Source organism: Silurus meridionalis, chromosome 3 (assembly GCF_014805685.1).
Source record: "Silurus meridionalis isolate SWU-2019-XX chromosome 3, ASM1480568v1, whole genome shotgun sequence".
NCBI classification, from domain to species: domain Eukaryota; kingdom Metazoa; phylum Chordata; class Actinopteri; order Siluriformes; family Siluridae; genus Silurus; species Silurus meridionalis.
Window position 1 is genome coordinate 8,701,921 of NC_060886.1, and position 24,562 is coordinate 8,726,482.

General features: G+C 40.2%; 1 protein-coding gene across 2 annotated transcripts; it reads left to right on the forward strand.

The window, feature by feature from the left end:
- The first annotated feature begins 58 nt into the window (after window positions 1-58).
- Window positions 59-24,180, forward strand: gtf2e1 (general transcription factor IIE, polypeptide 1, alpha). Of its 2 annotated transcripts, none has more exons than XM_046845802.1 (6): window positions 59-213; window positions 3,221-3,361; window positions 3,855-4,338; window positions 18,385-18,586; window positions 18,759-18,988; window positions 23,363-24,180. In XM_046845802.1, exons 3-6 carry the CDS (start codon window positions 3,891-3,893, stop codon window positions 23,803-23,805), a joined length of 1,323 nt encoding a protein of 440 aa, XP_046701758.1. In that variant the 5' UTR covers window positions 59-213; window positions 3,221-3,361; window positions 3,855-3,890; the 3' UTR covers window positions 23,806-24,180. The 2 variants fall into 2 exon arrangements, with proteins under 2 accessions (XP_046701758.1, XP_046701759.1); XM_046845803.1 differs by having other exon boundaries at window positions 3,875-4,338.
- The last annotated feature ends 382 nt before the right edge of the window (window positions 24,181-24,562 follow it).

The following is a 24,562-nucleotide window of genomic DNA, read 5'->3' on the forward strand; positions in this document are numbered from 1 at the left end:
CTTTTTAATGTTTTCTCATTTCGAATATATACATTTCATACACATATGTAATTTTATTCATAAAAACCTTAAAACAGTAAAATACACGTTATTGTGTTTCCTCGTGACCCGTATGTGAAACAACATCCGCTGCGTCATTTCCGCTATATGCCCACTCTAAGAGGCTGGTTTAGGCGGAAGTGAGGCATCTGTACCGTAACAGGCTCCGGCTTTGTATGTATCTTGTCTTATTTGCTTTAGATATTTAAGAATTCAGTGTTTATGTGTAAAGTTTTACTCTTTCAGCTGATAATTTGGAGGATGCGGTGTGGTGTAGACCAGGAACCGCTAACTCTGTAGCTCTGCCCACATATGATTTACACCTGTGTGTGTGTGATTGTGAGAGTATAAGAGTGAGTGTGTGAGTGAGTGTAAGAGAGTATATGTGGGTGGGTGTGTGAGTGAGTGTGTGTGTAAGAGTATATGTGTGTGTGTAAGAGTATATGTGTGTGTGTAAGAGTATATGTGTGTGTGTGTGTGTGTGTGTGTGTGTAAGAGAGTATATGTGTGTGTGTAGAGTATATGTGTGTGTGTGTGTAAGAGAGTATATGTGTGTGTGTGTGTGTGTGTAAGAGAGTATATGTGTGTGTGTGTGTAAGAGAGTATATATGTGTGTGTAAGAGAGTATATGTGTGTGTGTAAGAGAGTATATGTGTGTGTGTGTAAGAGAGTATATGTGTGTGTGTGTAAGAGAGTATATGTGTGTAAGAGAGTATATGTGTGTGTGTGTAAGAGAGTATATGTGTGTGTGTGTGTAGAGTATATGTGTGTGTGTGTGTAAGAGAGTATATGTGTGTGTGTAAGAGAGCATATGTGTGTGTGTGTGTAAGAGTATATGTGTGTGTGTGTAAGAGAGTATATGTGTGTGTGTAAGAGAGTATATGTGTGTGTAAGAGAGTATATGTGTGTGTGTAAGAGAGTATATGTGTGTGTGTGTAAGAGAGTATATGTGTGTGTGTGTGTAAGAGAGTATATGTGTGTGTGTAAGAGAGTATGTGTGTGTGTGTAAGAGAGTATATGTGTGTGTGTGTAAGAGAGTATATGTGTGTGTAAGAGAGTATGTGTGTGTGTGTAAGAGTATATGTGTGTGTGTGTAGAGAGTATATGTGTGTGTGTAAGAGAGTATGAGTGTGTGTGTGTAAGAGAGTATGAGTGTGTGTGTGTGTAAGAGAGTATGAGTGAGTGTGTGTGAGTGTGTGTAAGAGAGTATGAGTGTGTGTGTGTGTAAGAGAGTATGACTGTGTGTGTGTGTGTGTAAGAGAGTATGACTGTGTGTGTGTGTGTGTAAGAGAGTATGACTGTGTGTGTGTGTGTAAGAGAGTATGTGTGTGTGTGTGTGTGTAAGAGAGTATGACTGTGTGTGTGTGTGTGTGTAAGAGTATGACTGTGTGTGTGTGTAAGAGAGTATGAGTGAGTGTGTGTGTGAGTGAGTGTGTGTAAGAGAGTATATGTGAGTGTGTGTAAGAGAGTATATGCAGTGTGTGTAAGAGAGTATATGCGAGTGTGTGTAAGAGAGTATATGCAGTGTGTGTAAGAGAGTATGTGAGTGTGTGTGAGTGAGTGAGTGTGTGTGTGTGTGAGAGTGTGTAAGAGTATGTGTGTGTGTGTGAGTGAGTGTGTGTAAGAGAGTATGTGTGTAAGAGAGTATATGTGAGTGTGTGTGTGAGTGAGTGTGTAAGAGAGTATTTGTGAGTGTGTGTGTGAGGAGTGTGTGTAAGAGAGTATATGTGAGTGTGTGAGTGAGTGTGTGTGTGAGAGTATATGTGAGTGTGTGTGTGTGTGTGTGTGTGTGTAAGAGAGTATATGTGAGTGTGTGTGAGTGTGTGTAAGAGAGTATATGTGTGTGAGTGTGTGTAAGAGAGTATATGTGTGAGTGTGTGTAAGAGAGTATATGTGTGTGTGTGTGTAAGAGTATATGTGAGTGAGTGTGTGTAAGAGAGTATATGTGAGTGAGTGTGTGTGTGTAAGAGAGTATATGTGAGTGAGTGTGTGTGTGTGTAAGAGTATATGTGTGTGTGTGTAAGAGAGTATATGAGTGTGTGTAAGAGAGTATGTGTGTGTGTGTGTGTGTGTGTGAGTGTGTGTGTGTGTGTGTGTGTGTGTGTGTGTGTGTGTGTGTGTGTGTTTAGTATAAGTGAGTGAGAGACAGTGTAAGAGAGTATGTGAATGTGTGTGTGTAAGAGTATAATTGTGTGTGTCTGTGTGTATAGCAGCACACTTTAATGCCTGTCTGTCTCGTCTTCTCAGACCGTCTGTCTGTCTGTGTTTGTCTGTCGTGTTTCTTTTCTGTTCTATGAGTATTGTATAGTATAAAGTTCAGATGTTGAATGTAATTTCTTTAGTGAAATGGAGTTATTACTGTAATGTAGGCCTGCAGCTAAAGACTATTTTGATAATAGGTTAAGCGAATGGTGTTTTTTTTTTTTTTAGTTTTTTTTTTAAACGGAGAAACGCAGCACGCTTACAGGCCTGATTTAAAAAAAGAAAAAAAGGAGAAATATGCATTGGTGTACAAATGCATAATCATTCGCTGAAAACAACAACAGTGACTAAAAATATACTTGTTTACTGCTGCAGTTATTTGCAGCTTTTAGGTTTAGTGTTTGTTCACACAGGTTTGAATTGAATCCATCACTATGTCTCGAGCGAGCTGATTGCGCAATCTGATGTTCGCGAGTCACAACACAACAGATCCGGTGTGACTGTACTGAAGTTACAGTTTATACAATAGCACTTCATTAAACTACACCATTTTCACATAAGATGATCATACATTTTTTCTTTCATCCGTGACACCGGTGTGTTTTCTGGTGCATCACTGTGGTACTTCTATTCCACGCAAACTCTGCTTTGCAGAACTTGCAGGTTACAGTGTTCTTTGTTGTGTTTATTATAAAATGCTCCCATGCCTTGGATGACACTTTTTCCTGCTGCTGGTTGACCCTGTACTCTTTGGTATTTTCACAGGCGGCTGTGTTCTCTTACTTCTCGTAACTTCAGCAGCCCAATTAATCGATAACCACATTCGTTGACAATTCATTTCATTATCGAATATTATTGATTTCATCGATTAGTTGTTGCAGTATTCATGTTTTTTTTATGTTGTCATGTGAATAATTGTTAAAATTCTCTCTCTCTCTCTCTCTCTCTCTCTCTCTCTCTCTCTCTCTCTCTCACACAGATCTCTACAGTACTGGGCCAACTTCAAGAAGTTATATATATATATTCAGTGCTTGTCATCTGATTAATAAACCTACAGAGAGCTCAGGACAGTCAGTCAGACCCTGCTGCTCTACATCACTTCGTTCATTATTAGGACAGGGTAAGCTTATTTTTTTTCTCTACACTTACCTATGGTGATTTTTACCGATTGCTTGGTTAGATCATACCTGCTGATAACCAATTAATTAACCGATAGTTGTTTTTAAATATATTCTGCATTAAATAAAAAAGACGTTACACTCAATGTAAAATAGTACTGAACTTTAGTACAGAAAACTACTAAATGATCTGAATATATGAATAAAAATAATTATATAAATAAATATAATCTGGCGCTCTCTGCGTCAGTGATTCGCCTCTAGAGGCCGCCCTTGTAATGACAGTTGATCGGAAGTCGGAAAAACTTGAGCCATGGATTTTCTGCGATAGTTCCAGCAATCCTCCATCAGTGCCGATTAATCGAAAGAACCGATTTATTGGTCGACCTCTAATTTTTAAATTGCATGTGTTTAAACTCCTCGCATAAATAAAACACACACACACTCGGACACACCGATAAACAAACCTTTAACAGGATTTTCTTTCACACCTAGGCTTTCTCTTGCTCCTTCAGCCTCCAGCTTTGTGTGATGACCGAGCCGGAGGTGCTGACCGAGGTTCCGGCGGCGCTAAAGCGCTTGGCCAAGCAGGTGGTACGCGGTTTCTACGGCATCGAGCACGCTCTGGCTCTAGACGTCCTGATTCGCAACTCCTGTGTGCGCGAGGAGGATATGCTGGAGCTGCTGAAGTTCGACCGCAAGCAGCTGCGCTCCATGCTGAACACCCTGAAAGCCGACAAGTTCGTCAAGTGCCGCATGCGCGTGGAGACGGCGCCGGATGGCAAGACCACGCGCCACAATTACTACTTCATTAATTACAGGCTGCTGGTGAATGTGGTGAAGTACAAGCTGGACCACATGCGGAGACGCATCGAGACGGACGAACGCGACTCCACCAACCGCGCGTCGTTCCACTGCCCCAACTGTTGCAGCACCTTCACCGACCTCGAGGCCAACCAGCTGTTTGACCCAATGACAGGTGAGAAGGATGGGGGGGAGCCAATTCGATTTCAGAATGCAAATATTATTATTATTATAATAATAGGCTGCATATTAATTTATTGGAAGGAAACCAGTAGTTCTATGGGAAATCAGACATTGAGCACCCCCATATAACGAAAATGGCATGGTCCTCGTTTCATAGCACCTCTGCGAAGATTCTATTGAGATTGGTAGTCGAATCATCCTCCTATCAGAGCATCAAAACTTTGTATAGCAGTACAGATTTACTGTTTACTAAAAATAACTCTACATACAAACAGTATTGGATGGCAACAAAAGCCAGTACAACCTGAGTGAACATGTCGAATGTGTCCAAAGTGTCTATTTTGTGTGAGCAGCATTGTTATCCATCACTGCTTTAATTCTCCTGGGCATGGAAATCACCAGAGCTGAATGTCACAGTACATGTTTCCCTCAATGAACGGCAGCTCCCCAATACCAGCATCACTCATGCAGCCCCAGACCATGATGTTACCACCACCATGCATGACTGTAGGCAAGACACAATTTTCTTGGTTCTCCTCACCAGGGTGTCATCAGACATGTTGGACAGCATCTGAGCCAAACATGTTTATCTTAGTCTCATTAGACCACAGGACATGGTTCCAGTAATTCATGCTCTTGGACAGGTCGTCTTCAGCAAACAGTTTCTTGTGAGCCAGCTTCAGAAGAGGCTTCCTTCTGGAATGACGGCCATGCAAACCGACTCGTTGCAGTGTGCAGCGTATGTATTTGAACTGCTCTAATACAAGATACACAAATTTGTATGGTCTTGTCAAGCAGACAAAAAGGAAGATGATGAATAGTACATGTGGTTTTGCACGGTTACACGACAAAAAGCTGTTATCACTTAGGGTCTACTCACTTTTGTTACCAGCTATATTGACAACAATGGCTGTATGTTGAGTTATTTTCAGAGAACAGTAAAATCTGTACTGCTGTACAAGCTGCACATTGACTACTCTAAAGTATAGCCACGTTTTATTTCTATATTATCGCCCCTTGTGAAGATACTTAAATGGATGCTGAAATGTGAGGGGTGTATTTACTTTTGTGCATATATTATATAAATATAGATTTAGAATTTCTTCCCCGAACTGTACAGAAATTGAACCGATCCGTGAACACAATTTTGTGTACTGTTACACCCCTAATTAATTAATTTTCCCACTCACGTTATCGTTAACAGAGAATGACCTTGTGTTTTTGATTTACTGAGCACGGCAATAAAACGAAAGTTTTGTCTTTGAGAGGACGTGCTGTGCTCTTGGCACCTTAATCAAAGTTAAGAGGGAACAGACGACATTAACAGGAGGATAAAAAAAAAAAGTGACGTGACCTCGTTTATGCTTTTACGCCGATAAATAACGCGTATCTGGAAGCTCTGAAGCCAGGCGACGTGTTCAGCCGATCCACATTTTGTTCCCGTTTGCTGTTGTTATAACCTTCACTCTTCTGGGGAGATGTTCCACTTGATTTTGGAGCATTGTCATGCTGGAACAGGTTTAGGTTTCGAAGGTCAACTGGAGGGAACTTTAATGCTACCTCATCCAAAGGCGTCCTATACAATTGTGTACCTCCACGTTTGTGGTAACAGTTTGGCGGAGAACCACATATGGCTGGAAAAGTCCCAACAGTGTCCTATTACTTTTGCCCATATAGTGTGTGAGTTTTTAATAAAGCTGGCATCATACCCCTTATAGATGCGAGTGTATTTTTACTTTGCATGGTGGACATACACTTCGAACCAGAAAGAACTGAATGTAAACGTTCTGAATGAGTATTTCTCTGCCCAACACTTTGTGTGCAATGCATAATGATGTAAGATCAAGAGCTCATCAGAAGAGGATGGGGGTATCATCTCCTGGCTCTTGGTGCCAGACAGGCTGAGGCTTTGAGTATTTTTGCTGATCTTGTTGGATTTTTTTTTTTCTTCTGTGCACCATGTGCAGAAAGCATTTTCCTCTTATCTCTCTCTCATCAGCAAGCCTGGGTAAAGCTGACTGGAAGACTATAGTAACTCAAAGAAGCAGTCTTTGCAGCCAAAGTGAGCATAAAAATCACCAAATGCATACGGGTTTCCACTGGTGTTAGAACTCGAGTCCGTCTACGCAGTGTGTGTGTGGGATCGCTAAAACCGGAGAGCAGTAAGTGCACTTCTGGTGCACCTGTGGCTTTACTGATACCCAGACTATTCTGAGCATTGTGTACACCAATTCAGACCTGATGCACACAATGCCGTAGGATTATTTTCTATGGAAGCTGAGTTTCCAAGCTCTGCACTGCACCCTGGAGATTTGTGCTCTGTGCAGGAGGTAAACACTAGATGGCAGCATGGATTTGTGGAAAGGTTGCATTTGGGCGCTGTTGCTTTAATATGTCAGAAAAACGAGATTAACTGAGACTAACGAGTCTGTCTTTGTGTTCAAAGTCTAAAATGACCGCAATGAGTAAGGAAGGCGACGTAGGTTACACCAGGTGCTTCGCTTTCGGTCTCCTCTGATTCAACAGGGAAACAAGACAAACACATACGAAAATTCAAAAGGGAATTTTAGTTTGTTTGTTTTTTGTTTTGTTTCCCTGTTGAATCAGAGGGAAAATAATTAACTTAGAAGTCTTTACTTCTGAGCCCCAAGGATCATCGTTTGATTCAGTTTGTTTGCTTGCGACTGAGGAAGCAGCACAAAATGTTCAGGCTTTTTTTTGTGCTCGCTCTTATTTGAATGCTTTATATAAAAAAAAACTGCAGTACACCCGACTTGTCATTCTTCTGCATTTGTGCCCTTTTCCAAACCGATATTGGCATCTTATTTATTGATTTTGATTTTATTAAGTAGTCCAAAACGAGTCTACACCAAATTCAATGCTACCGAATTCTATATGTGCCTTTCTGATATTGCCGTCTTGTTTGTTTGTTTGTTTGTTTGTTTTAATAAGTCGTCCAAAACGAGTCCACACCAAATTCAATGGTACTAAATTCCATAAAAAATAGTTTTTCTCATATTGCCGTCTTTTTTTATTTATTCTTTTTAGTTTTAAAAAGTAGTCCAAAATGAACGTACACCAAATTCTATAAAAATACTATTTGTGCCTTTCTGATATTGGCGTCTTGTTTGTTTGTTCATTTGTTTGTTTGTTTTAATAAGTATTCCAAAATGAGTCTACACCAAATTCAGTGCCTCCAAATTCTATAAAAAAAAATTTGTCTTACTGCTATTGGCGTCTTTATTTATTTGTTTGTTTTTGTTTGTTTTAATAAGTAGTCCAAAACGAGTCTCTACCAAATCCAATACTACTAAGAATTTTATTTGTGCCTGTAATATTACAGTCTTATTTATTTTAGTTTTAAAAAGTAGTCCAAAATGAGTCTACAACAAATTCAATGCTACTGAATTCTATAAAAATTCTATTTGTGCCTTTCTAAAATTGGAGTCTTATTTATTTGTTTGTTTTTTTGTTTGTTTGTTCTTTCTAATAAGTAGTCCAAAATGAGTCTACACCAAATCTAATGCTACTAAAAATTCTATTTGTGCCTTTCTGATATTGCCGTCTTGTTTATTTTAGTTTTAAAAGGTAGTCCAAAACAAGCCTACATCAAATTCAATGCTTCTAAATTCTATAAAACAGCCTGACTGCTACTGCAGAGTTTCTATGAACAGATTTCTGAAGTGATTGAAACAGTTTGGCTCGGCAGCAGAGTGAAAATCGCAAACCCGCCCTGGCAACGGTTTGAAGTCTGCTCGAGTCAAAGCTCCCAAAGTGTGGATTGTACTAGAAAGATGTACATGTTCTTTTCGAGTACACCGACTACGGCGTGTTCGGCTTTGTCAACTAGTCTTTTGTCATTTGCTGTATAGCGCCAGCACCTCGTCTCATTCCAGCACTTTGTAGTTTCTGCCTCTGCTCTAGCTTCTGATTTATCAACCCGCCATCGAAGTAGCGCGTAGACATGCACATGCGCACACGACTCCGTGTGCTCTGCCGTAACAGAGACGTGCACGGACTTCTGATGGGAGATGGGGGATGCGGGTTTCAGAAGAGGCGCGATGCAGGATGGACGTCTCCTTCCCTACGTCCCTCAGATGACCATAGTACTCTGTGAAGTGCTGTCAGATTTATTGAACCTGAAATGTAGACAATGTTTTCAGACTGTGAGAAAGCTGGAAAAGAGATTTGGGTGGAGTCAGTGATTTGATAATAATAATAATATTTTTATAATTTTTTTTAAAGTCACCTTTCAAATCAATCAAAAAAATCAAGATCAACAACAGTTTAACTGTTAAAATAGATCAAAAATGGCAAATCTGAACAGATGAGTTTAAAGGCATGATTTTAAAAGTGGTCAGACGGTCATTTTTTTTCCGTATAGGTTGTGGAAAGAATTGTAAAGATGAGGAGCAGACCAGCTAAATGCCCTGAACCCCATAGTGACTAAACAAACTGGACGTTACAACAAGGGAAACGGTTGAAAAAGATGAGAGTATGCTGTGGGATGCAAGTCAAGCACTTTAAAAGTAAAAAGCAGAATCTTATGTTATATCTCTATTCGATATTCGACCTGCGATGCCGACGTTTCGTATCTCAATACTCGAATTACCAGTGTTACTTGTGTCTACGTCGCAATTTGAAAGATTCCGCTCTGTATTGTGATATTTAATCTTTGTCAGCGCATGCGATTCCTGCAAACCCTCAGGTCTATTCATACTTGTTTAATGCAACTGCTTTTCCCTGCTCTCTATTCATTAAAAAACAAAACTTAAAATTATACAGAGAAGAAAAACATTTCTGTCCCAAAAATAACTAGACATCAATTTTTTTTATGTCTGTATAATATATTTAAACCCAAACCTTCCTGCATTTGAGTTCTTTCTAAACTTTAGCATGCATGTTGCATAGTGGATTTGAATTCATAGTAATGAACTCGGCATTCTGGGATCTTTACAGAAATATGGAGAGCGACTGTGGTGCGAGAGCGGGGACCGTGGCGGGGGCTTCCAGGCAGCATGGTTTGCTTGTTCTAGCTTGGCATTTCAGGAAACTTGCTATTTAGCTGTGACGATCAAGACCACTGCTGTAATGACGTGCGTACAGAGGTCGGTAGGTCCGATAATGATGCATGGTGTAAAAGGATCGGAATAAATCCAATGCGAGGTGTAATTACCACATCGTCCAATCGCTTAGTTCTAGGACGGTTCGTTCATACTCCTTCCACGATATAAAGCATCGAATAACTTAAATGATGGAAATATATACAGCTGGTTGTCAAGAGCTAAAGCATCAGCCCTAGAACATCTAAATCCACACCCCTGGTCATACGAGTGAACCTGAGAAACTATAAAAGGAAAGATGTTTAGTGATGGGAAAAGGCAAACAACTAGCAAAAGAGGCGAGCTGTTGCTAGGAGACGCAGTGGGATGGGCAAGCAGACGGGTTGATAAAGAGCAACCCCACCGCTGGCCATCTTCAACACACACACACACACACACACACACACACACACACACGGACGTGTACATGCCGGTTACATGTCGGGAACGTTCGGTAGCCTTACCGTATAGAGCGCGTTACTTACTTGTCACATCACCATCGTCGCCGCCGCCGCCACCACGTTTGGTGGTGTTTTTATTTATTTAAATGAGGCGCTCGGGTGCCACCTCGATTAGTAGTTCAGTAGTCTTCAGTCTGTCTAATGCAATAAGGGATACAGAATATTACGTTCCCATTTTTCGACTTCGACGGATGCATCCAAACTGACTTACAAGCGATGCAACCCAAGCGTCTGGCTGTGTGAGGAGCTGACTGTGAGCCGGTTGCTGGAGTGTTTACATTTGACAGCGTGGAAGAAAAAAAAGAAAAGGCTTTGCCGGAGCCATTCATTTCTTCATCCCGGAGAGAACCTGAGCAGAGTGTAGAGAGGCCACCCTGTGGAGTTTGGCTGGAGAAGAAAGTGCACACCAACCAGAATGATCCTCTGCAAAACAGACCTGCAAGCTCCAGGGGTTCGAGCAGCGTGCCAACTGAAGGCGAACAAACAATGTTTAGACAGTGTTAGCTCTGTGGGTAAGACTTCTGATCAGGAGGAGTTTAAACCCCAGCACCACTAAGCCGTCAGTGCTGAGGCCATGAGCAAGGTTACAAACCCTCAACTGCTCAGTTGTGTAAGCACTGTATTCCTGGAGACCTTTGTATTTGCTTTAATGAATTTGAATTCTCAGAATTCGCGACCTCTGCCAGGAGGTTAAGACTGGAGACTTTTAACAGGATAATCACTAAAAACATCCCATCAGGAGTCCTGGTCAAAATGAAGAGAACATGCAAATGCACAAAACGACAACGATTTCTACAAACGACTTCACCATGCAGTCTTTGTGGTCTTCTTAAATAAAAGCTAAACAGCATCTAATGAGCGTTGGAAGTGCCAGAATTTATTTACTTGACCGTAGAGCAAAAATTTCGCTTAGTAGTAGACACACTACAGACAAAAATTTGAGCCACCTGACTTTTCCAGCCGTTACAAAATTTCTTTAAACTAGGAGACCCAAACTTGTTCCAGCTTGATGATGCTCTTGTGAACAAAGCTAGCTCCATGAAGATATGCTTTAAATGAATTGGAGTGGAAGATGACCTCAGCCCTACCGAACACCTTTGGGACGGATTGGAACGTTGACTGCACCCCATGCCTCCTCACCTCACCTACATCTGTACCTGCATTTACTTTTAACACCCTTGTGGCTAAATGAACTCAAATCTCGACAAGCACACTCGAAAATCCAGAAAATTGACAGAACGTCGCGCACACTCATTCACGCTTATAGAAGAAGTTCTAGCATTGCTTCCTGGCATGAAGGAAACCCGGTAGAAACCCCGTGTGCGCAGGGAGCTGGGAGCTGGCGGTACTACTAGTTTAGAATAATTGCTGTCCAATGGACAGAACACAACTTTTATAACCTCCTGGACACACACAGACACAATTATAGAAATATTAAAGAAATAAGCTAAAAAGATGATGTTGAGGTTTTTGTTGAGAGTGACTAGGAAGGACAAGATTAGAAATGAGTTTATTAGAGGGACAGCGCATTTAGGACGTTTTGGAGACGAGGTGAGGGATGCGAGATTAATATGGTTTGGACATGTGCAGAGGAGAGACATGGGGTATATCGGTAGGAGAATGCTAAGGACGGAGCCACCAGGAAGGAGGAAAAGAGGAAGACTTTCTCTTGTAATGAATGGCAAGCGACTTATATTTGTCTCCTCTCCTTTATTTGCTGATCCGAAAAATTCTCAAAAACCGTAATGCGACCCGTGAGTTTTGTGATCCGTTGCACCACTATTGAGTAACAGTGTACATGTTCGTTCGTTAAATCTAAATGATTGTCTATACAGTTTGCTGGATTGAGGGGAAAAAAGTGTCACCCATCCAAATGAGCTGTGTGGTATGTTGATAAGTAAAAAAAGGAACATGAGGGTGTGAGTTTTCCGCTTCCCAAACAGAAACGGCTTCAATTTGTCAGAGGTCAGACCCAGATTCAGCCATGGTACAGGCCCTCTGGGACATGGAGCGAGTGAGGATCTTGCTTAAAGGCCCAGTAGTGGCAGCCTGCTGGTATTGGAGCTTGAACCCACAACCTTCTAACCTCTAGAGCTTTAACTGCTGAGTTCTACTGCTTCTCCTTTGTGCTGAAGTCAAAAACATAATCTGAATGGTGGTTTATGTAACCTTGAATTATATTTTATAATCAGGTTCAAACCTGTACCTGAGTTTATTAGAGGGACAGTGCATTTAGGACGTTTTGGAGACAAGGTGAGGGAGGAGAGATTGAGATGGTTTGGACATGTGCAGAGGAGGGACATGGGGTATATCAGTAGGAGAATGCTGAGGATGGAGCCACCAGGAAGGAGGAAAAGAGTAAGAACAAGGAGGAGGTTTACGGATGTGGTGACAGAAGACATGCAGGTAGTTGGTGTGAAAGAGGCAGATGTAAAAGACAGGGGGGTATGGAGACAGATGATCCGCTGTGGCGACCCCTAATAGGAGAAGCCGAAAGAATGAGAAGCAGGTTCAAACCTGTATCGAATCCACGTGATGATGGTCGTGCATTTCTTTTTCCTGCGAGCGACGTGCTACAATCATGGGCTAGACAACATTAATGTAAATGCACCGATCGATAGAAATCTCCCGCCATTACTTGCTTTTAGTGTTGTCATGATACCAACATTTTTTTTTTTACTTTAAAACGATAACGAAAATGAAATCTAATCATACTAATACCAAATCGATACTACGGCCAAAAAAATTAATTGAATAACAGAACTTTGTTTTATCGATAAACACCCAATGTTTGTTGTCAGTTGTAACAGTGGAACTGTTTTTAAACTAAAAATAAAACAAATATTTAATTAAAATATTTTTTTTTTATTTTTTTATTTAAAGTTGAAATTATTTCCAAAGTTTCATGCCTCTGGTTTCGTCAACCGTGAAAGTTCGAGTGCATCTGAGAGGAAAAAAAACACTCAACGCTCTGTGGAAGCAGCGCGCTGCCCGCACACTGCCCCCTATTGTCAAACACTCGGAAATACAGCGTTCGCTCTTAAAGCCCCAATAGATAATTGTATCGTTTTTGAAAGCAGGATATCGCGATATCTTTCTATCATCATCTTTCACATCGTGCAACAGTTTTGTAGGTTGGAAATATGGATAAATCTGTTATAAAATAACGCATATTCATTAATAATAATAATGTTGCAGGGAATGTAACATGACTGATCAGCTGATGGATCAGGGCTGAACACACTGAGCAGAGTAAGGACTGATAATATCTGTATCTGACCTAGCGTTGAATAAAGTGTATGTTTTCGAGCGAGCCGAGCGATTTGCCGATATGACCTTTTCTTGATTGCGCACATAGATTATGTATGATGATGAAGCTCGGGTTGAGTACGCTGAATCTCAAACGACAACATAATAAAAGCATTATGACCATGACGTGAACTTTTCTTAAAATAACCATCATTTTCGAGCGTAAGGTACAGCTAAGCACATGCACGTCGAGCCAAAAACGTCTATTTGATTAGATGATTGCCTGCTGATTTCTGGCTTGCTCTGTCAGATAGTGACAGGGGGGCGTTAATCCGAGCTTTGACTCGGGTCAAATCCAGAGAGCTGTTGCTCGTTTGATCAACATTTTGCCTTAATACCTGCTTGCTTTCTTTTTTTCTTTTTCTCATTCACACTCCCACACAGGGTTCTTTTTTTTATGTGCCAGCACAAAACCCTTTTCAGTCAGGGACACAGATAAAGGAAATACATATCCTGTTTTAGATTTCAGTAGCACTGCTTTTCAAACCAGGGTCATGTTTTAGGGCTCTTTCATATTTATTAGCCTGTTTGCTGAATTTATTTCATTTAGGTTTAACAGATTAAACAAAACCAAAGGTACAGTCAAGTCAAGTTCATTTCTATAGCGCTTTACACAACTGACATTGTGTCAAAGCAGCTTTACAGAGTTTAAGAGTTAAGGTGAACAATGTGTATTTATCCCTGATGAGCAGCCATGGTGACTGTGACCAGGAAAAACTACCTGTTGTTATGAGGAAGAAACCTTGAGAGGAACCAGACTCAAAAGGGGAACCCATCCTCATTTGGGTGACATCAAGAGTGTGATTTATAAATCTTTAAACAATACAGAACACTGGAGAGTGAGAACTAACATGAGTACTGGAGTGTAAGATTATGAGTAATGTTCTTTCTACAGTCTTCTACAGTCATTTGTGGTTATAAAACCAGGAGCTACTGAGCAACTCATAAAAATAAGGTACAGTGTGTGGACACCTGACCAAAAGATTCATAAGAGCTGAAAGTCACGTAGATGATGTGAGAATGTCTGGGGTGCAGTCAGCGTTCTAATTCATCCCCATGGTGTTCAGTAGGGTTGAGATCAGAGCTCTATATCAGGCCACTTGATGTGTTTCACTCCAACTTATGTACAGCAAATCCTGAAGGAGCTGACTTTGTGAACAGGGGCATTGTCAAAGACCTCCTATACAATTATGTGGTAACAGTTTGGGGAAGAACCACGAATGGCTGGAAAAGTCAGGGGTCCCGATACTATTGTCTATATAGTGCATAAGCAAAATTGATTCGGTTTAGAAATCTGGTGTCATTCAAGCACATGCAACATAAAGTTAGCAAACAAAAGTGTGTAATTAATTAAAAAGATAATTTTATAAAGTTTAAAATTTAATTTTTGTTTAAAAAAAACCCACACAAATGTACTCTCATATGGAGAGCAAATCATGCGTGCCACAATTATTGGCACCCCTTTTTTTAGTCAGTACTTTGTGTCTCCCTTTACAAAAAGTTTTTTTTTAATGCAGAGTATTTTTGTATGATTTTTTATTTTTTATTTTTTATTTTTTTTTATAAAGATAGAAGATAAATAATACAGATTTTTCGCAGCTCCTTTGCTAATATTTACTAAGGGTGCCAATATTAGTAGAGGGCACTGTGAGTAACTAGTAAAAAAAAACGTATACATGCATAAATAGTCTCTCTTGCTTTTCTTTTGTTTGTTTATTTTTTGACTGAAGCTGTTGAAATTAGTTACTGCTCTGTGTATTTGGCTCCGTTTGTGCCTCATGGCTCAGATTAACATTTCGTCTGCAACAAGAAAAAACGATCAAAGTTTTTGGTTTCCTTCCTGCATATGGGAGCAAATTTCTTTCTTACTGCAGTGTGATCCGAATCAAACCGATACCCTTCACACCGTGGACAAAAGTATCGGGACACCTGACTTCTCCCGCCTTATGTGGTACGTCGCTGAAAATGTTCTCTAAAATATGACATATATATTTATTTATATATTTTTTTAATTTAATCTTTACTTTGATCTTTTACTGTAAGTATTCGGATTCTCATTAAACTGTTACCACGAAGTTGGAGGCACACATTTGCATAGGAGGTGTTTGGATTCGGTAGCAGCCGAGGAAATAATTCACTGCATTTTTTCATTTTGAAAAGTCTTTTCGACAAACTGACGAAAAAATAAAGGAAATAAAGGAGAAAATAAATAAATAAATAAATCCCCTCCGCCTGGTCCTTTTTATTATTCCGTACAACTTGGTCATCTGATGGATTGGACTAGGAAAAAGAAAACAACTTGATGAGCGAGGGAGATAAGTGAATACAAACAAGGATTTGTGCCACGCTCGTGCCATCACTCTTGGCACCCCCATTTTTCTCCGCCCTTCTCCATTTCTCTATTGCGCTCCTGCCAGCGATTGTGCAAAAGTAAGTAAGTAAACAGAACGGTAAGAGTGATGCAGAGCCATCGTTTATCCGACAGCACTGTGACAGATAGAAGAGCTGCAGGACTGAGTGGCAGACAGAAACAGGGTGGGGGGTGTAGTGGGGGTGAACGTTGAAATATTCACATAACAGATAAGAGGCCAATAAAAGGGACCATCAGTGGAGGCTGTGGAAGTGGAGTTTTTGAAGCTTTTAGTGTGTACAAACAAAAAGCGGCAAATTGGTACTAAATTACGACTACGTGCTAAACACCTGCGCAGATCTATCTTTCGGCACTTACCTAGGAACCGGTTTTAATTTCGTTTTAATCTCCGTAGAATGGAAACCAACAAATTATACTATGAGGGAGGGGAAATTTAGCATTTTAATATCCGAGGGATATTAGTGGTACTGGCAGCCCAATCAGTAATAAAACACATTTTCTTATTCTTCGAGTGAAAATAGACATCAGACATCACGCGCACACACACACACACACACACACACACACACACAGAAAACACTCACTCTGCTTTACCTAGAAGAACAGAGCCTGTTTGTGAGACAGGCACTCATTAAGCGTTTCACACAGAATGTAATGGGGCTTATCTTTCTTTGTGCAGTTATCTTTTCCCTTTATCGTTCATGAATACAGCTAAATTACACGGCTGTGTTTCGTCAAAACTCTATGAAAGCAAGACCAAGTTCTGCGTATTTATGTAACTGGAGATAATAATATTAATAAAAAAAAATGCATGACCCATTGTTTAAATTATTATTGATATTTGTTATTACAGGGTTTCTGCGGGGTCTTAAAAAAAGTCTATGCTAATTGAAATGCTCCATCAGCACTTTAGAACGTTTTTGTTTGTTAGTTTTCATAGTGTTGAAGTTCGTTCTTTCGCTAGTCCAAATATAATATTGCTGTAGACCAACATGCCACGGCCAATCAGATTTCTGTTACTGGGACGAATCTTTCTCCTATTAAACAACAGATGTAAAACTTAGTTTTTCCAGCTGTGGGGAAGTGCAAGTTTAGTGATATTTGGCTTAAAAAAAAAATGAAATTGTGTGGGTTTGTTTTTGTGTTTGTGATATGGGTCTTACATTTCTTTCTTAATTGTAGGAAAAGGGTCTTAAAAAGTTGTAGATTTGACTTTGAAACCTGCAGATACCCTGCATTAGTAGTATGGACATTTGCACTTTTAGGCATGCGTTCAAATATGCAGGGTTTGTATAAGTTAAACCCTCGTGCTTTTAGTTTGTTGCGGTGGTTCACAGATTTAGGACCGGCCTGAGGGTCACATTTTCTGTACTGACAATGGTTTTTGATCACCTCATTCCATTTATAGTCTCCATTTTCTATTATTTATTTCCTCCACTCCATTCGGCCTAAAAGCTGCCAACAATCCTCCAATCAGGAGGTAAAAATCTGTGCCTCCTTGCTTAACTTTTATTTTTAATTTTTTTGTTTTTTTCCCTTTGCTTAAATATAGCACTTCAACACATCATTCACAAGTGCCAGTTTTAACAACCTGATACAGATTGGACACAGAAACCTTCGGGGGTGCCGGTGTCTTTGGATCTAATTCCACATTTTTCTCTTCCATTTTTCTTCTGGGAAGATGTTCCACTAGATTTTGGAGTGTGCTGGTGGAGATTTGTGCTCATTCATCCATACGGGGTGTTAGTAATGTCAGGTACTGGGGCGCAGTCAGCGTTCCGATTTATCCCAAAGGTGTTCAATAGGATTAAGTTCAGCAGCTCGCATTATGTCCAGTGTTGCTCACGGTCACACTGGAACAGCTACAGACCTCTTTAGATCCAGTGAAGGAACATTTGTAATACAGCATATACAGACATACACTTTAAAAACAAAAGTATTGGGACACCTGATCTTTCCTGATGAAATATGTGGTTCTTTTTCAATCTGAAGGCACACAAAAGTCCATTCAATCTTTGAGGATGGATGTGGACTGTACTTAATATCAAGAGTCTGCTACACTGACACAGAACTACAGCTTGCATCTGATCATCATCTCTGCACACCTCAACATCGTTTAGCTGTAATAAATGGACGTTCAGTGCCAAACAGATGAGGATGGGGTCCCTCTCGAGTCTGGTTCCTCTCAAGGTTTCTTCCTTATGGTATCTCAGGGAGTTTTTTCCTGCCGCAGTTGCCACCGGCTCACTCATTAGGGACAAACTTACAATTAAAGTACATCTTATTCATTCTTTCTTACCACATTGTCCATTGTTAAAAGCGCTATACAAAAAACAATGAACTGAAAACAGTACACTACCTGACTTTACTCAAAACCCCTGAGGCTGATTAACATAATGTCTACTGCTACTCGGTGGTGTAGGAGCAAGCGGCTTGTTTTGTGAAATTGATCATTGTTTCTGCGAAATTTCATTTCTAAACCTATTGCACTGTTTTTGAATGATTATTGAGTAGTTTTTTTTTGCCTCCAATATCTGGGATTTTTTTTATTATTATTTACATCGGTTCAGCAATACTTCTACTACTACACATACACACAAAATAATGTAGTATATGCTGTCATTATTGTCTGTAAATAATTTTCACAGCAGATGGCTAACCAGCCCATCCCACCACCCACAAGACATATTATACCAAACGTTTAATATGACTGCTGCTGTTGTTATTGTTATTAAACAGGGATATTTTGCAGTCAGCATAGGTGACGTTTGCATTCTCTCTCTCTTTCTCTTTAGGGACGTTCCGCTGTACGTTCTGCCAAACCGAAGTGGAGGAGGACGAGTCGGCCGTGCCGAAGAAAGACGCGAGGACGCTGGTCGCCCGCTTCAACGAGCAGATCGAGCCTATTTACGTGTTGCTACGGGAAACAGAAGACGTCAACCTGTCGCACGAGCTGCTGGAGCCAGAGCCTTCAGAAATCCCTGCTCTGAAACAAAGGTCGACGCCCTCTTTTTTTGCCACTTGTTCACTTTCTGGTCTTCTTTTGTTGGTTAAATGAGGGTGGCAAGGGAAGTGTAGTGTCGTGAACCCGGGCCATAGTTGTCTTATTTGTCGCGTGGTGTCCAGTTGTAAGATTTTAACCACTACACATTTCTGTCCTGCCCTGTAGTCGGGAGCGGGCGGCTCTCCCCGCAGGTGCTGCGGGAGGTCGGGATGTCTGGAGGACGAAGGGCTCGTCATACGCGGATATGTACACACAGAATGTTGTGATCAGCATGGAGGACCAGGAGAGCCAGCAAACTCAAGCGGCCGAGGCCAAAGCCCCCAAAGAGAGACCGGTGTGGCTGACTCAGAGCACCGTCCAGGGCGCCTACAACGACAACGACGCCCTCAAAGCCGGTCAGTACCTCTTCACCACTTTTCTTTTCTTTGTGTGGAGGTGTACACGAGCTGCTAGTGAGCACGGTTCGAGTTTGCTATGTGGTATCTACGAAAAGGAACAGAACCAGTTTAGTATCAAAAATCCAGCAATGCATTTACTTTGAGTCATTTAACTGAAAATTTCTGTGTATAGCACTGCTACCCCTAGTGTATAAAAAAAAAGTATTAATTTCATTTTAACGATTCTTCGAGTAATCGGATAAGAAGTATTTTTTCTTTATTAAAGCGCACAAATAAATATAGAAGAGAAAATAAGACAGGTCTGTTAAATTTGACCAAGTAACTTGTTTCCAGTTTTTTGAAAAATTAACAATTTAGTGCTGAGATTATCTGTGAAAACATGCCCAATTTAGTGCATTTAATTAGCAAATTACATCAAAATGTAAATACAAATATATACATGTATTTTTATTTAGGACATAAATAATGAGAAATTATTTGGAATAATCTCAAACTTTGGAAACGTGGTCTCTTTCTTTGGCCTGAATTCTATGGAAGCCTGTAATCTGCCACATAAAAAAATTATAATTTCTCGCAATTCTGAATGTATTTCTCGTAAACGTCCAACATTTCTGGTGCATCCACCGGTAACCATGTTGTTCGGCCTGAAGTTTGAACAAGACCTCATCTGTTTTGTTCCATCTTCTCCAGAGCTGATTGTTTATACAGAGTTCTCTCCAGGGATCGGAGGTTTAGGCTACAATCAATAGAATAACAAACTATTACATTTTTTTTATGTAAAGCTTTGCAAGAAAAAAAAGTTGCCCAGAAAAAAATATATTAGGCATACGTTTTTTTGATATATGGAAATGGGCTTCCATATGAATCTTCTCTTCGACCCTCGCTATTTTCTCTCCATTCCTCCATTTTTTTTCATCTGCATCTGGTGTGTTACCTGTCCAGAGCACTCCAGAGTTTAGCGGGTGGTGCATCAATAATAATGGTCCGTGTAACTTAGATCTTAAGTCTCTCGCTATAGAGCTCTGATCTCACCCCTAGTGAACACCTTACGGGTTGAATTGGAACAAACCTCAGGCCTCCTCACATCACCTGTATCAATTCCTTACTTTGTGACGGAACGAGCACAAATCTCCACAGGAACACTCCAAAATCTAGTGAAACATCTTCCCAGAAGAGTGGAGGTTATTGTAACAGTAAATCGAGCTTAAATGTGGCAGAACTTCCAAACAGCGTATACAAATCTTATAGTCAGGTGTCCACAAACGTTTGTCTATATTCAATCAAATTTAAATTCATCAACACCCCATGAATTCTAATTCAAGAATTTAAAATTCTGCTAATTTGACATTTGTTTTGTTTTTGAAGCATTCACGTTCAGTGTTTCCTTTAACCTGATAGATTGACAATAGTTTGGAAGAAAAAATGAGTCTATACAGTATCTGACAAAAGTGAGTACACCCCTCACATTTCAGCAACCATTTTAGTATCTTCTCAAGTGACAACACTATAGAAATTAAACTTTGATATAGAGTATATCTGGAGCTTGTACAGCAGTATAGATTTACTTTTCTCTAAAAATAGCTCAACTCAACATACAGGCAACAAAAGTGAGTACACCCTAAGTGATAACAGCTGTACAGCTTGTAACCGTGCAAAACCACATGTCCTATTCAAGATAAGATTTCTTGAAATAAGAAAAAGTATCTATGCTTTAGAGAATTAATTTAAACTCCAAAACTAGCTTGTTAATTATTATTTTTAAAAAGTTTGCTTTTCTTAATTTGTGTGAAAAGATCTTAAATCCAGAGCTCAAGAGAACTCTTTTTAATTTAAGAATTATTATATATTCTGTCTAAAAATGAGACCAAGCATTTAAACTAAAAAAAAGATCACTATTACTACTACAGTTACACTGACCAGGCTTAACATTATGACCACCGCCCTAATATTGTGTTGGTCCCCATGTTACTGCCAAAACAGTCCTGATCTGTCGAGCATTACCAGCTTTCATGTTTTTGTCTGCATGACAGAACCATACGAATTTGTGTATCTTGTATTAGAGCAGTTTTAATCTGGTGCTTTGAGTACAGTTCTCTCATACTGACCACTGGATGTTTAAAATGGCACCTCATGAGGATCTGAGAATTTGAATTGTTGCTTTCCACAAAAATGCTGAGGCTGTAAGAAGATCAGTAACGCCCTGAAACTGAGTTACAGTACAGTGCACAGGGTCATACAGAAATCGGATCGGATCAGACCTCACAAGGGTATATCGAAGTCGAGTCTTTCGCGCTGTGAAGCTGCTTAAAAAAACAGACGCATGAGTGCTGCAGCATTGCTTTAAAGCAGAAGATCCGCTTGTCAGTGCTCAGACCAAACTGCAACAAGTCGTTTTGCATGCCCGTCATCCCAGAAGGAATCCTTTTCTGAAGCTGGCTCACAAGAAAGCTTGCAAATGGTTTGCTGAAGACAACCTTTCCAAGATCATGAATTACTGGAACCATGTCCTGTGGTCTGACGAGACTAAGATGAACTTGTTTGGCTCCAACATGTGTGGTGACGCCCTGTTGAAGAGAACCGAGAAAAGTGTCTTGCCTACAGTCAAGCATGGTGGTGGTAGCATTATGGTCTGGAGATGCATGAGTGCTGCTGGTACTGGGGAGCAGCAGTTCATTGAGGGAAACATGGATTCAAACATATACTATTACATTCTGAAGCAGAACAGGATGCCCTCCCTTTAGAAACTGGGACGAACAGCAATTTTCCAACATAATAATGACCCCAAACAGACCGCCAAGATGACAACTGCCTTGCTGAGAAAGCTGAAGATGATGGAGTGGCCAAGTATGTCTCCAGACATGAACACTATTGAGATTGAGCACCTGTGGGGATCCTCAAGCAGAAGGTGGAGAAGCACCATGTGTCTAACATCCAGCAGCTCATTATGGAGGAGTGGAAGAGGATCCCAGCAACAATCTGTGCAGCTCTGGTGAATTCCATGTCCAGGAGGATTAAGGCAGTGTTAGATAACAATGCTGCTCACACAAAATATTCACACTTTGGACACAGTTTTGACGTTCACGTAGGGTGTACTCAGTTTGTTGCCAATTATTTTGACAGTAATAACTGTTATTTTTAGAGGACTGTAAATCTGTACCGCTATAAAAGCTGCACATTGACTACTCAAAGTATACAAAATACATCAAAGTTTCATTTCTATAGTATTGTCCTTTAGAAGATACTAAATGGTTGCTGAAAGGTGAGGGGTGTACTCACTTTTGTGAGATACTGTACATCTAGATCCTAATGTGGTTTGAATATTTATTTAGGCGTATTGCTGCATATGGAAGTCATGCTTTTCTTTCACTCTCTTTCTCTCACTCTCTATCTCTCGGGTTTTGACAGCTTGTGATTTAAATTAGCCACATGGTGACAACACAGCTCATGACTTGAGTCAGACTGAAGCACAATACTCCTGTCTAGGCTCATGACCAGAATAAAGAAAGTTTTACATCATGCTAATTTTTTCCTTTATATATAATCTATATTTTCTTTTTATTAATTGCCCTGGTGTTGCTTTTGCTCCAAGGATTTTTCTTTGTTGTCTTCCTAATGGCATATACACATATATATATATATATACACACACACACACACACACACACACACACACACACACACACACACACACACATATATATATATATATATATATATATATATATATATATATATATATATATATATATATATACACACACACATATACACACACATATATATATATATATATATATATATATATATATATATATATATATACACACATATATATATATACACACACACACATATATATATATATATATATATGTGTATATATATATATATATATGTATATATATATATATATATATATATATATATATATATATGTATGTATTTAAGTAATATAAGTATATAAGTAAAAATAAATAAATGCATAATTCTATCAGACAATCTGCTCTTGCATTGTATTTTATTCTTTAAAAAAGATCAGTGAGATTTTTTTTATGACTGGAAATAAGCTTGTAAGTCTCGACTGAATGAGCAGAGCTCCGCGATCTGCTAACGATGGATCCGGTACTTTTCTCTCGTGCTGCTCAGGAGTGTGTATCACACACTGTAATAAGTGGAAAAAGGGAGAAACACTACAGTCTAACTGCCTTGTAACATTTTTTCATTCTGTGTTGTAATTACAGCTGCCTAACGTTGGCTGTCCGCGGGGTTTTATTGACATTGTGGACGTTTGGACGTCAGTTCTCTTGGTTAATATGAAGCATGTAGTTGCTTTTTGTTGCTTCTGTAACTTACAGTGTTTTTGTGCCACAGCTGAGGAGGACTCCATGGTAACTCAGGAAGGCGTGGCCGGACCTGGGCACGCGCAGGACGAGAACGAGGAAGTGATGCGGGCGCTTCTCATCCACGAAAAGAAGAGTGCAACTGCACCAGTGGGTGGCGCCCTTCACAGAACCCCCAACATCCCAGCAACTAACGCCAGCGACTCGGAGAGCGACACCAGTGAATCCGACGAGGACTCTCCGGTCCAAGCCATTGCTGCTCCAGCGAAGCCAGGCAGACTGGGTGAAGACGAGGATGAGGAGGACGAAGAGTTTGAGGAGGTGGGAGACGATCCGGTGGTGATGGTGGGAGGAAGAGCGTACTCTTACAGGGAAGTGAGCCAGAGGCCAGAGCTGGTGGAGCAGATGAGCGCACAGGAGAAGGAGGCCTACATCGAGATGGGGCAGAACCTTTTCCAGGACATGTACTTCTGAGCATCCTGTTTTCCCTCTTTCTCTCTCATTTCTTTTTTTTTTTTTTTTTATGCTCATGTTCATCATTGTAGTTTTCTCTCGGTTGCCTTTGGAACATTGACCCACACTGTGTGGAGAATTGTGCTGAAGGTTCGACTCTCTCAGAGAGGTTCATTGTTATTCTGTTCTACAGGATTCCTGATAACATTTGTTCGCACTCACTCACACACGAATGCCACACTGTGAAGGTGCATTATTTCCAAAAGTTTAAGTGCTTTTTGAGCATCGCATTTCACATTTAGTCCTATTTTGCTCTTATAATTCCCTCCACTCCTCTGGGAAGATGTTCCACTAGATTTTGGAGTGTGCTTGTGGAAATTTGTGCTCCTCCAGACACAAGGGTTTAAGTAAAATCAGGTACTAATGTAGGAGAGGTGAGGAGGTCTGGGGTGCAGTCAGGGTTTTAATTCATCTCAAAGGTGTTATGTAGGGTTGAGATCACGGCTCTGTAGCAGGCCATTTAAGATCTTCCTCTCCAAACCATGTAATCCATAAATTCAGGAAGTTCAAGGTTACTGTGTGCCTCCAACTTTGTGGTAACAGTTTGTTGAAGCACATATGGCAGGAAAGGTCAGGTGTCCCAATTCTTTTGTCCTTATAGTTTATTTTGGGCTTGAATTTTTAATAAATATCCAGAGACTCTTTCTCACACACCCACACTTATGTGTTTGCATTTCTGGTTTGTTTCTTCAGTCCCACACTCTCTTGGGCAAATAGC

Bases quoted from the DNA above. Each gene is read 5' to 3' on its own strand.
- gtf2e1 (XM_046845802.1), top strand. From the start codon at position 3,891: ATGACCGAGCCGGAGGTGCTGACCGAGGTTCCGGCGGCGCTAAAGCGC. The intron at 18,587-18,758 runs GTCGACGCCCTC...CCTGCCCTGTAG, and splicing joins ATCCCTGCTCTGAAACAAAG to TCGGGAGCGGGCGGCTCTCC. The intron at 18,989-23,362 runs GTCAGTACCTCT...TTTGTGCCACAG, and splicing joins CAACGACGCCCTCAAAGCCG to CTGAGGAGGACTCCATGGTA.